This window comes from Phyllobates terribilis, unplaced genomic scaffold (assembly GCF_046119375.1).
Source record: "Phyllobates terribilis strain yellow unplaced genomic scaffold, ASM4611937v1 Scaffold_5__5_contigs__length_657084704, whole genome shotgun sequence".
NCBI lineage: Eukaryota > Metazoa > Chordata > Amphibia > Anura > Dendrobatidae > Phyllobates > Phyllobates terribilis.
The window spans coordinates 621951217-621964339 of record NW_027362765.1 but is presented as its reverse complement, the minus strand read 5'-3'; the positions used below and the strand labels follow the sequence as shown (position 1 = coordinate 621964339).

Below are 13123 nucleotides of genomic sequence, written 5' to 3'. Positions count from 1 at the left end.
CGTCCCACTCTGCTGCCGACAGGGATCTCACTGTGTGAGTTGCGCATGGCGTAACTGCCATGCACCCTCACACTGTGAGATGCTGTGCCGGAATAGTCACTGCTCCCCACGCCGGGACAGTGTGCATGGGGAGCATTGACCATTCACTCACCTTAATAGCATGCACACGATACCCGCAGAGCGGCTCCTGCTGCTGCTCTGCGGTCTGTGTGCCCACTATTTAAGACCATGAATTTTCACTACAACCCATGGGAGTGGAATGTAGTGAATATTCATAGTCTTTAATAGCGGGCACACATGACTGCAGGGTGGAGCAGGAACCGCACTACGGGTACAGTGTGCGCGCCTTTAAGGATAGTGAATGGTCACTGCTCCACAAGCACCCAGTCCCGGCGTCGGGAGCAGTGAGTATTCCAGCACAGCATCTCACAGTGTGAGGGCGCATGGCAGTTACTCCATGCGCGGCTCACACAGTGAGATCCCTGTCGGCAACGGAGCGGGACAAAGTGGTGGAGGAGGTGAGCATAATTGTTTATTTTTTGTGTTCAGCGTGATGGGCCTCAGACTGTGCCAAGCATACCAGGAAGAGGGATGAGGGGGGCCATACATACCAGGATGAGGGGTGCCATACATACCAGGAAGAGGGATGAGGGGTGCCATACATACCAGGATGAGGGATGAGGGGGGCCTTACATATCAGGATGAGAGATGAAGGGTGCCATATATATCAGGAGCCATGCTGCAGGTACAGTGCGCGCACTATTAAGGAAAATAAATATTCAGTGAATATTCATTTTCTTTGGTAGTGGGCACAGTGTAGGCTGCAGCTGGCGGCTGCTGCCTCCTGTGCCCCGCTCCTCCTTCACTGCCGCTCCCCCATCACCACAGTATATATACTGTATATATTGGACTATAAGACATACCCCCCACTTTCCACCAAAATTTTGGAGGAAAAAAGTGCGTTTTAAAGTCCGAAAAATATGGTACCTCAAACGCTGAAGGTTTTACAATGGCCCTCACAGTTTCCTGATCCGAACATCATGGAAAATCTGTGGCTAGACCTCAAAATAGCAGTGCATGCAAGACAACCCAGGAATCTCACAGAACTGGAAGAATTGAAAGACTCTTGGCTTGCTACAAAAAGAGTTTACAAGCTGTGATACATTCAAAAGGGGAAGCTACTTGGTACTAGCCATGCAGGGTGCCCAAATGGTTGCATCAGCCTTATTTTCCTTTTTGTAATTTTTAAAATGTAAATGATGAAATTATATATTTTTTGCCTGAAACACAAAGGAAATGTGACATCTTTAACTTTAGGCTTTTTAGAGATAATAATTTTGATCAGGGTGCCCAAACTTTTACATGCCACTGTACATTTGTATCTCATGAACGTACAACTCCCAGTATGTCCTTAAAGGGAATCTGTCACGTCCTAGTTGCTATGTAAACTGCCCCCATAGCGTTGTTAGTGATGCAATGTGCATCACTAACAAGCTGTTTTTATGAATATCGATGGTAGCATAATGATGTTATAACATTTTATATACTTTATCTACCTACTTGTATTCAGTCATAGGGAAGTGATTCTCACATTCAGTCATGGGTGGCTTTCAGGTAGTGCGGTCACCGCTGCAGTGTCACTGCGCATGCAGTGACCGCAAGATACATTGACCACGCACGTGCCAGAAGCCACAGGTGACAGCGCGTGCACACTGAAGCTAGTAATAACACAGCCTCAGTGAGCATGCGTCGGACCAGCGGCCTGACGTGTGCAAATGCCTCAAACATTGCGCATGCGCCCCTCAAACATCGCGCTAGCCGGGAGCAGTATTCAAATGTCATGGCTGGCGTCAGTACTAACTGAATGCGGCGCCACCCATGATTGAATGTGAGAATCACTCCCCCATGACTGAATACGAGCAGGTAGATAAAGTATAGAAAAATTTTATAACATCATTATGCTACCACCGATTTTCATAAAAACAGCTTGTTAGTGATGCACATTGCTACTGATGACATGTAGCCAGTATCAAGCAGACATTTACATCCAGATACCTTATAGACATCTTCTCTGTGTAGTTTTTTTATCTCCATCTTGTCCAGATGCCATGGTGACTTTTCACATCCACAGCTCTTCTCTGCAGACTTCCGTGTTCTGCAGCACATCCTGACACTGTGCCCTTAAAATAAGAGTGTTTTTAAAATGCCCTCTGAATAAAAATCTGTCCATATTATGACCAAAATAAGCCTCCTATGGTTTATAACCTCCACATTGTCTGACCTTATGAGCTACACCTGCCCCACTGTCTGGCATTATCAGCTATAACCGACACTTCTCTGCCCCTATGAACTAGAGCTATACCATGGCTGTTCTACTGTTTTCCCTTACACTCTCTATAGCTCCACACCGTCCTCCCACCATGCTAACCTCTCTCCATACTTTGCCCCCATTTCTCACTGCTCCCTCTCCATATTCATACTGTGACCCTTTTTCACACTATGTTCTCATCTTGCCCACCACGGTGTCCTTTCCACACTTTATCACCTCCTCATGCTGTCCTCCTACACAGTATGATGGTCATTATAGGCACCACCCATACAGTATAATATCCACAAAAGCCCCCAATATGTACTATGATGTCCATCACAGCCCCCAATTATATAGTATGATTGTCACCACACAGTATCATGGCCCACAGTTACCAATAGTATAGTGCCCCATGACTATTATCTCAAGCTATGCCCTGACTTAGAGAGCCACTATCACCTCAGCCGTCACTGCCAGTGCCTTTACCACCATGGCTGACACAGCCACCAAACACTGCTAGGTATTTCAATCTAGTCTTCCATCTCCGGCAACCCCATGTCATCAGAGTACAAACACTAACTGTTCATCTCAATCAATACATCAACTGGAAGAAGTTGTGAAATATCTTCCTTAGCATCTGGAGTGCTGAGACTTAGGGAATTAAGGGGTAAAAAATACTGTATATAGGTGTCATTTATGGAATTAAAAGTCTGCAGTGTAAAAGATGAACTGTTAAGGCAGTGGAGGACTGTGCAAAAAACTGACTCAATTTGTCAGTGTCAAAAAGAACATGATCCCGCTGTGATTGAGATGAGTGATTTGCTATATATGCAATAACGTCCTCCACTTCCTCCTCACTAATAAACTTGCTTGCTGATGGCAAAGAAGGCTGATTGTGGCTTGCATTTGCTAGTAATACAGCCTAGATGGCTTGTGGTAGTAGTGGTGGTGGCACTGCTGTTTGTGGTTCCAACATTCTTATTACTAGATGCCCAGGTATAGGAATTTTTACCTTCTACTTTATCCTATCCATTGCTAATGCCACTTATTCTTTTACTATACATTTTTCTGTGCTATAATAATATAACTTTTATCACTGTTTTAATCTCCAATTATTCCACCTAAAAAGGAGTGAACAAGAAGTGCTAGGTACACGTCAAAAAGTCAGCAGCGGCAACAGGATAAATTGGTGTGGCTAGTCCAGATGACTAAATTGAAAACTAAAACAGTTGTGCAAAGAAAAACCAGCAGTTTGTGCCATGCACACTTTAATTTATAGGACAGTTATATGCAAACAGGAACTTGTAGTAAGGAAATTGTTATCTGCAGTTTAGTAGTGAAGCATTGGCAATCTGACCAGCAGAAATGACATTCACACATAAACAGTAGAGCTGTATTGGTAAAATGAAAACTAACTTTTAGTGCATTACCTTGATTGCAGCAACAACAGCATAAACAGAAGATGATAAAGTAGAAACTTGATTACAGAGATAGATGTTGACTACACCTGGGTAAGCTGGACTGAGCTTGGGAATAAACACTAGTAGTTCAATGGAAGTCGGATGTAGCAAGGGATAATTTGCCACCTGGCATGAGCTTAAGCCAAGTGAAAAGTGACAAGCACATGACTGCTGCGAGCAAAGCTATATCTATACTCAGATACCATATGACTACCTGAGCTGACCTTGCGTGTGGATGTCCAAGGTTTTCCTGAGTTACCACAGTATTCTGGCATGTATGAACCAGTACAAAGGGAGCTAGTCATAAAGTATGGAAATAAGCCAGCAAATCTGTATATTATTCACAAACTACTACATACATCTCTTTTGCTGCTGCAGTTGTACAAAACACACTGCCTATTGTATTTGTACAGTATTGTATGACTTTCTTTCCCCATCTAAATTGCTAAACGTATGAAAATGTCCTTATCTTGGCTTTTATACAGGCTATGATTGACCCTCCTATTTCTGTGCGTGATACAATAAGGTGTAATAGCTACAAGGCATATTGAGGAAGCCCACCAGGCTTCACCCAAGGTCATCATGTAAAATGGGGGTGGGCATTTTTGGTGATTTGCGTGATGCAAATCACCAATTGTTTAATTTTCCAAACAATTAACACAAAGTGAATTTGCATTGTATTCACCATTTACTAATCCAGTGGCCAGTGTGAAAATACATTTAACACAAAAATCTGATATAAACAATAGGTCAATTTCTTATGATAGATTCCTTTAAAAGGGAATCTGTCACGTTACAAAATGCTATTAACCTGCATATATGGGGATAATCTGCTGGTTAATAGCGTTTTACAGCTGGCCAGCTGCCGGAAGGAAACTAACTTTATTCTTCTCAGCAGCCTTTATCTTTCAGTCATAGAGGTGTGGCCAACGCAACTTCAGTCATAGCGTTTGGGACGTGACCAGTTCACTTTAAATTTATCTTGTTTTGATGCTATAATAATTTAGTCTTCATAAAATTTTTATTAAAAATGAAGCAGAGTTCATTTGTCTGTTACTTTTTCTTCCAATTTTCTTCCAATTTTTAGGTTGGAAACATACAAGTCACAAACCAAATATTTGGTTTGAGTGAAACTGAGCCCGGTTCCTTCCTTTACTATTCACCATTCGATGGAATATTGGGACTTGCATTTCCAAGTCTGGCATCTTCTCAAGCTACTCCAGTCTTTGACAATATGTGGAGCCAGGGCCTCATTCCCCAAAACCTCTTCTCTGTCTACCTAAGCTCGTAAGTTCAGAATTCAGGCTTGTCCTAGCATAGATATTTCATTGCCTATCTACAGGATAGGTCATCAATAGAAGATCTGTGGGGATCCAACACTTAGAGAAACCACTGATCAACTGTTTGCTCTGGCTGTGGCTGAATAGAAACAGATTGAATGGAGCTACTGAGCGCAGCTCTGTTCAATGTGTAATGGCTGCTGTAGGGTATTACAGCGCATCTTCTTGCAAAGATGTGCTGCATCGGCAGCGGCAGCTACACATTCAATGGAGTTCCAATCAGGAGCTTCGTTCAAAGTGTTTACATCCGGACACTGCCGGAGCAAGAAACAGCTGGTCGGTGGTGACACTGGGTGTCAGAGCCCCTCTGATTTGCTTTTGGTGATCTACCTTGTAGGTCATGAAATACCTACGTCCAGAAAACCCTTTTACTAAATTGCAGAAAAAGTCAAAGTGTCATGTAACAATTAGAGATGAGCGGTGTTCGACTAGAACTGTTCGCCAATCTCAAATTCGAGCTGTTTTGGGCGGTGTTCGAGTTGTTCGACGAACCCGAACGATTTGCAAAAAATTCGGCTGTTCGAGGTTATGTTCGATAACTGTTCGTGCACCAAAAGCGTGTCCTGCATGTCTGGCGCTATTTAGAGCACCAATCATGCAGGGATTGTCTGCCACTCACTGTAATGCCACAGCCATGGTGGTTGTGGCATTACAGTGATTGCCCAAATCGATGGGAACAGTGCTCACAGTGAAACATGAAAAGCCGGCAATTCAGCAGCGGCATACACCGGTACCCGACAATTTAGAACAGAAAGAATAGAGAATCATACATAGATTAGATAGATAGAAACATGTCAGTCACACATATAAGAAGCACAGTGACAGTGTTGCTTACTGTACTTGTCATTTAGTGTAAAGGATTTATTAAAAAAAATAATAGTGTTTTCATGCACCGTCTCTTTAAAAAAGCCGGCCGGCAATTCAGCATCTGTACCCGACAATTTAGAATAGAAGGAATAGAGAATCACACATAGATTAGATAGATAGAAACATGTCAGCCACATATATACGAAGTACAGTGACAGTGTTGCTTACTGTACTTGTCATTTAGTGTAAAGGATTTATTAAAAAATATAATAGTGTTTTCGTGCACCGTCTCTTTAAAAAAGCCGGCCGGCAATTCAGCAGCGGTACCCGACAATTTATAACAGACAGAATAGAGCTTCACACATAGATTAGATAGATAGAAACATGTCAGTCACATATATATGAAGTACTGTGACAGTGTTGCTTACTGTACTTGTCATTTACTGCAAAGGATTTATTAAAAAAAATAATAGTGTTTTCATGCACCGTCTCTTTAAAAAAGCCGGCCGGCAATTCAGCATCTGTACCCGACAATTTATAACAGACAGAATAGAGCTTCACACATAGATTAGATAGATAGAAACATGTCAGTCACAAATATAATAAGTACAGTGACAGTGTTGGTTACTGTACTTGTCATTTAGTATTAAAATAAAGGATTTATTATTAAAAAAAATTGGCGTGGGGTTCCCCGTAATTTTAGTCTCTAGCGGAGGTTAAGCAGACAGCTGGGGCAGATGTTTGAAGCCTGGGAAGGGGGTAATACCCACGGAGCTTCCCAGGCTACTAATATCAGCCCCCAGCTGAATACCTAGCCTTTACTAGCTATTAAAATGGAGGACCCCCCCAAAAAAAATGACGTGGGGGTCCCCCCTAATTTAATAGCTAGCAAAGGCTAGGCAGACAGCTGGGGGCTGATATTAATAGCCCAGGAAGGGAACCATGAATATTGGCCCCCTCCCAGGCTAGAAACACCAGCCGTCAGCCGCCCCAGAAATGGCGCATCCATAGGATGCGCCAATTCTGGCACTTAGCCTCGCTCTTCCACGCTGCCCTGGTGCGGTGGCAGGGGGTAATAGGGTTGGGGTTGATGTCAGCTTATAATGCCAGCTGACATCAAGCCCAGGTTAGTAATGGAGAGGCGTCTATAAGACACCCCCATTACTAACCCCATAGTCAAAGTTAAAAGAAAACACAAACACCCAGAATAAAGTCCTTTAATTGAAATAAAGACACATTCCTTTATTGTTCTAAATTAAACCATACTTACCGCCACGCCCATTCCAGCTGAAGCCAATGATCTCCTGCAATAAAAGAAAAATAATAAAGCAACCTCATCCTTACCTTTCCATGGTTCCCACGACAGCTTCAGCTCTGCTACATCGAGATAACAGGCTGGACCGCAGCAGAACGCTGCCATCCAGCCTGTCATCCCGCAGACACTGAGAAGCGCAGGCATGCTTGCGCTACTCAGTGTCTGGCTGTGACGGCATCCAGATGAGCCGAGGTCATGTCCAATGAACTCGGCTCACCTCATGCATGTCACTGACAGCGTGGGAAAATTCTCACGCTGAAGCGCTGAGTGCAGGAGAATTTTCCCACGCTGTCAGTGACGTACATGAGGTGAGCCGAGTTCATTGTCGGCTCATCTGGATGCCGTCACAGTCAGACACTGAGGAGCGCAAGCATGCGCTTCTCAGTGTGTGCGGCATGGCAAGCTGGATGGCAGCGTTCTGCTGCGGTCCAGCCTGTCATCTCGATGTAGCAGAGCTGGAGCTGTCCTGGGAACCATGGAAAGGTAAGGATGAGGTTGCTTTATTATTTTTCTTTTATTGCAGGAGATCGTTGGCTTCAGCTGGAATGGGCGTGATGGTAAGTATGGTTTAATTTAGAACAATAAAGAATTGTGTCTTTATTTCAATTAAAGGACTTTATTCTGGGTGTTTGTGTTTTTTTTTTAACTTTGACTATGGGGTTAGTAATGGGGGTGTCTTATAGACGCCTCTCCATTACTAACCTGGGCTTGATGTCAGCTGGCATTATAAGCTGACATCAACCCCAACCCTATTACCCCCTGCCACCGCACCAGGGCAGCGTGGAAGAGCGAGGCTAAGTGCCAGAATTGGCGCATCCTATGGATGCGCCATTTCTGGGGCGGCTGAGGGCTGGTGTTTCTAGCCTGGGAGGGGGCCAATATTCATGGTTCCCTTCCTGGGCTATTAATATCAGCCCCCAGCTGTCTGCCTAGCGTTTGCTAGCTATTAAATTAGGGGGGACCCCACGTCATTTTTTTTGGGGGGTCCTCCATTTTAATAGCTAGTAAAGGCTAGGTATTCAGCTGGGGGCTGATATTAGTAGCCTGGGAAGCTCCGTGGGTATTACCCCCTTCCCAGGCTTCAAACATCTGCCCCAGCTGTCTGCTTAACCTCCGCTAGAGACTAAAATTACGGGGAACCCCACGCCAATTTTTTTAATAATAAATCCTTTATTTTAATACTAAATGACAAGTACAGTAACCAACACTGTCACTGTACTTATTATATATGTGACTGACATGTTTCTATCTATCTAATCTATGTGTGAAGCTCAATTCTGTCTGTTATAAATTGTCGGGTACAGATGCTGAATTGCCGGCCGGCTTTTTTAAAGAGACGGTGCATGAAAACACTATTATTTTTTTTAATAAATCCTTTGCAGTAAATGACAAGTACAGTAAGCAACACTGTCACTGTACTTCATATATATGTGACTGACATGTTTCTATCTATCTAATCTATGTGTGATTCTCTATTCCTTCTATTCTAAATTGTCGGGTACAGATGCTGAATTGCCGGCCGGCTTTTTTAAAGAGACGGTGCATGAAAACACTATTATATTTTTTAATAAATCCTTTACACTAAATGACAAGTACAGTAAGCAACACTGTCACTGTACTTCATATATATGTGACTGACATGTTTCTATCTATCTAATCCATGTGTGATGCTCTATTCCTTCATGTCTAAATTGTCGGGTACCGGTGTATGCCGCTGCTGAATTGCCGGCCGGCTTTTTTAAAGAAAGCGTCTTCTGAGCAGTTTGTCAGCTTTTGGACACCTTTGAAGGTGTTTTCTATGTGTTCCTATGTGTTTTTGTTTGCCTGCCATTGGTTTTAACGGTGTTCGACGGTGTTCTAAGGTGTTCGACGAACAGTTCGACGAACAGTTCCTCGAACATCCCGGTGTTCGACGAACCGAACCGAACCCGAACACTACGGGGGTGGCTCAACACTAGTAACAATTTACTTTGATTCAAGAGAATGGATCACCTATATGATTTTGCAGTTTCATTTTTTCCCCCCTCATTTTCCAAGTGTCATAACTTTTTTATTTTTACATAGACATATTCATGTAAGGGCTTGTTTTTTGTCGAACAAACTGTTGTTTTGAATCATACCATTAAAATTTACCAAGTAATGTACTGAAAGACAGGGAAAAAAATCACAATGGGCTAAAATGATGAAAAATTGCAATTCCACTATTGTGTATGAGTTTTGTTTTTACAGCATTCAGTGTGTGGTAAAAATGAATAGGCAACATGATTTTTCAGGTCAGTACATTTAGAGCTTACCAAACTCGTATAGTTTGGTTCATGTTTTACTGCTTACAAAACATATGAACTTCATCCATTTTCTGGGATCTGTAACATTATTTTTCCATCAATGGAGCGGTGTGAAGACTTGTTTCTTGTGTGTCAAACTGTAGTTTTTATTGGCACAATTTAGCAGTATATATATTTTTGTTATGGGCTCAACTGGTGAGGTGGAGTCTCTAAGCTTCAGGACACGGACAACACAGACCAAAGGCAATGATGGCACATGCAACATTGAGGATCAGGGCAGCAGGGAACCAAGGGGAACAAGTTACACCAATAGACACAGAGCCAAGAGTAACACACAGAAACTTAAGATGTATAGACCTTTGAGGACTAAAGCCCCCGTCACACTTAGTGACGCTGCAACGATCCCGACAACGATACTACCTGTCAGGGATCGTTGCTGCGTCGCTATGTGGTCGCTGGTGAGCTGTCAAACAGGCAGGCTCATCAACGATCAGGGGAGCAGCGACATCGTGGAAAGAATCTTTCCACGATGTCCTGCTCCTGGTTACGAGCCTGCTGAAGCAGGAGCAGGCTGGTAACTATGGTAAACATTGGGTTACTAGGGGCACACGCGCACCTAGTAACCCGTTGTTTATCATGGTTACCACTCTGCTACAGTGAGCAGGAGGTTACCGCTCACTTTAGCAGGCTCGTAACCATGATAAACAATGGGTTACTAGGTGCGCGTGTGCCCCTAGTAACCCGATGTTTATCATGGTTACCAGCCTGATCGCTGCTCCCGCTGGTCACACACAGCGATGTGTGCTGACCAGCGGGAGAGCAACGACCAAAAAATGGTCCAGGACACTTTGCAGCGATCAGCGACCTCACAGCAGGGGCCTGATCGCTGCAAAGTGTCACACATAGCGACATCGCTGGTGAGGTCGCTGTTGCGTCACCAAAACCGTGACACAGCAGCGATCTCGCTATGTGAGATGGGGGCTTTACAACAGCGTTTGCAGTGCGAATAAGTTCAGAGATAAGTTCAGTATGCTTACAGTAGGCAAAGAATTAAATCAGCAAACAAATGAATAGCTGATGGCAACACAGGCAAACTCTTTAGGGTGTGGGCTCAGCTCCTGAGCCTGCTCCGTCAATGTACACCTTATATCAAGAAAAGGATTTAGGAATATTTTCAAGTCGTCTCTCAAATAGCTCAGAACTATGTAGTCTCCAACTTCTTCTCTGCTGGGGGTAAGAGGGTGGAATCCTCCTTAAATTACAGTTTTCGTCCGACAGCTTCATCCTACTATGACACATTAACGGAATGTCAGTGGTTGTTTGAAGTCTACTGTTGATCAATTAGGTTAGGGATAGTCTTGGTCTCATGTCATCAAAATGTGAACAGCATGATGTGGAGGGCTGTTTAATTACCAATTCTAATTGAACCCTGAAATTTATTGGCTGATTCATTTTGCCATTAAGCTCCTTGTTAGAAAACAGCAAGTTGTGGAAAAAGTGCTGAAACATTGAACAGTTGGACATGTGCATTCAAAAGTTTAGAAAAGGTCATATTAAGTTCACCTGAAAAGGTTTGAGAGCATTTCAAGTTCATTCTGAAATTTCACCCAAAAGCCAAATATCCCTAACTTTTTGTGAGTAGTGTATGTAGCCAAGTAAACATTTTGTTTTCAAATACAGACCGGGGTGCACATTATATTGTTCTTGGTAGTTGTAATCTATGGAATACAGCAAAAAAAAAAAAAAAAAGAATAAGGTTTATGTAATTTTCAGATGCTGTGTTTTACCATCATAAAAGAATATGCATACATTTTCTCATAGTAAGAGTTCTAAGCAATACTTTTTCTTTTTTAGTCAAGGACAGAGTGGTAGCTTTGTTCTGTTCGGTGGAGTTGACACTTCTTATTACAGTGGGAGTTTAAATTGGGTTCCTCTGACTGCTGAAACATACTGGCAAATAACCGTTGACAGGTAAGAGCAGAATTGCCCACAGTTATTAAAATTCATATTACTTACAGTGGAGAATCAGAATTGTTACAATTAAAATGTAAACATTCCTTACTATTCCTGTGTATAGCATATCAATCAATGGACAGGCCATCGCTTGTAGTGGCTCTTGCCAAGCCATTGTGGATACTGGTACTTCCCTTCTTGCTGGACCATCCAGTGACATTGCCAACATTCAGTACTATATTGGTGCAAGTCAGGATTCAAATGGCCAGGTATGTAATTTCCATACTAAGTTGGCCAAGTAATTAAGAGTAGTACATAACTCAAGTTTTTTTTTGTTATTCCTAGTATGTGATTAACTGCAACAACATTAGCAACATGCCAACTATTGCCATTACCATCAACGGTGTAGAGTTCCCACTGCCCGCCAGTGCCTACGTGCGTCAGGTATGTGAATCAAAATGTCTTTCTTAAAAAATGCACATTGGCCTGCTGCTGCTACATTATTGTGGGGACTAACCCAATCCTTTGTCATGTTTTATTATTTTGCAGAATGAGGAAGGTTGCAGCAGTGGATTCCAGTCCATGAATCTGCCCACCAACTCAGGGGATTTATGGATTCTGGGAGATGTATTTATCCGTGAATATTATGTGGTGTTTGACAGGGCCAATAATTATGTAGCATTGGCTTCAATAGCATAAGTAATATCTCCCCATTCTGTTTCCTGCGCTAACTTATAGGAGCTGTTGCTTAAACAGACTTTAGTGGTTTTCCTAACACCTTTCAAATTTTAAATATGTAATGCAATTTATTTAGTAAAAATAACATACTAATAAAACACTTGTTCATAATATCAATTTAAGCTTGTAAGTTTTTTATTAAAAAATGACTTTACATAAAAGATGAGGATAATTCTTTTAGAACATATGTCTAATTATTTAAGAATTATTCATACCAAATCAGTTATAACCTTAATGTATACACTCCTCAACATTGAAATTGCAACACCAAGAAGGAAAAGTCATGGATTTACGGAAGCCACAGGATCGCTAGATATGTTAATGATATACAAATGATGAAAATGGGAACAAAATCATCAAAACATTTCAATTTAACAGTATTGAGTGTGAGCACCACATGCAGAAAAGTACACATTTACACGCCTTGGCTGCCATCATTGAGGCTATTAATGGCTGCCTGAGAAATGTTCTGCTATGCAAATAATCAAGATCCACAGCTGGTAGCTCTTTTGCAATTGTCAACCAAAGGGATCACAGATGTGTTCGATGTGAAGCACTTTTAGGCCACACAGGCTACTCGAAGTGGCACAAGCAACATGCAACCTGATATCATGTTTAAAAATGGCTCCTGGAACTCTAGAAAGGTCAGTACCACTAGTTCCATGACCAAATCAATATAAGGCCGATATGTTAGTGTATCTGGAATAAAGACTAGAGGGGTTCTTCTACTGTATAATATTCCACCCCACACCACACTCCTGAGAGTAGGACCGGTGTGACATTCCCTATTGAAGGTCTCTTCATTCTTCATACTGCTGCCCAACTGGTCTCCAGACCAATATCCAGCTATGATTGCATCAAAGACAAAAGCGGGACTCGTCACTGAAAAGGTTAGTCTCCACTCGCAGTACAGAATG

At 42.5% G+C, this 13123-nt stretch overlaps 1 protein-coding gene across 2 annotated transcripts in view; it reads left to right on the top strand.

Moving 5' to 3' along the window:
* The window catches only part of LOC141273774 (pepsin A-like), a 97057-nt gene extending 84734 nt beyond the window's left edge, over positions 1 to 12323 (top strand). For both annotated transcript variants that reach the window (XM_073686117.1, XM_073686116.1), the window contains exons 5-9: positions 4856 to 5055; positions 11370 to 11486; positions 11593 to 11737; positions 11814 to 11912; positions 12018 to 12323. In XM_073686117.1, coding sequence (XP_073542218.1) covers positions 4856 to 5055; positions 11370 to 11486; positions 11593 to 11737; positions 11814 to 11912; positions 12018 to 12167 — 711 coding nt within the window. In that variant the 3' untranslated portion in view covers positions 12168 to 12323. The remainder of the gene's footprint in view (positions 1 to 4855; positions 5056 to 11369; positions 11487 to 11592; positions 11738 to 11813; positions 11913 to 12017) is intronic.
* Positions 12324 to 13123: the final 800 nt, after the last annotated feature.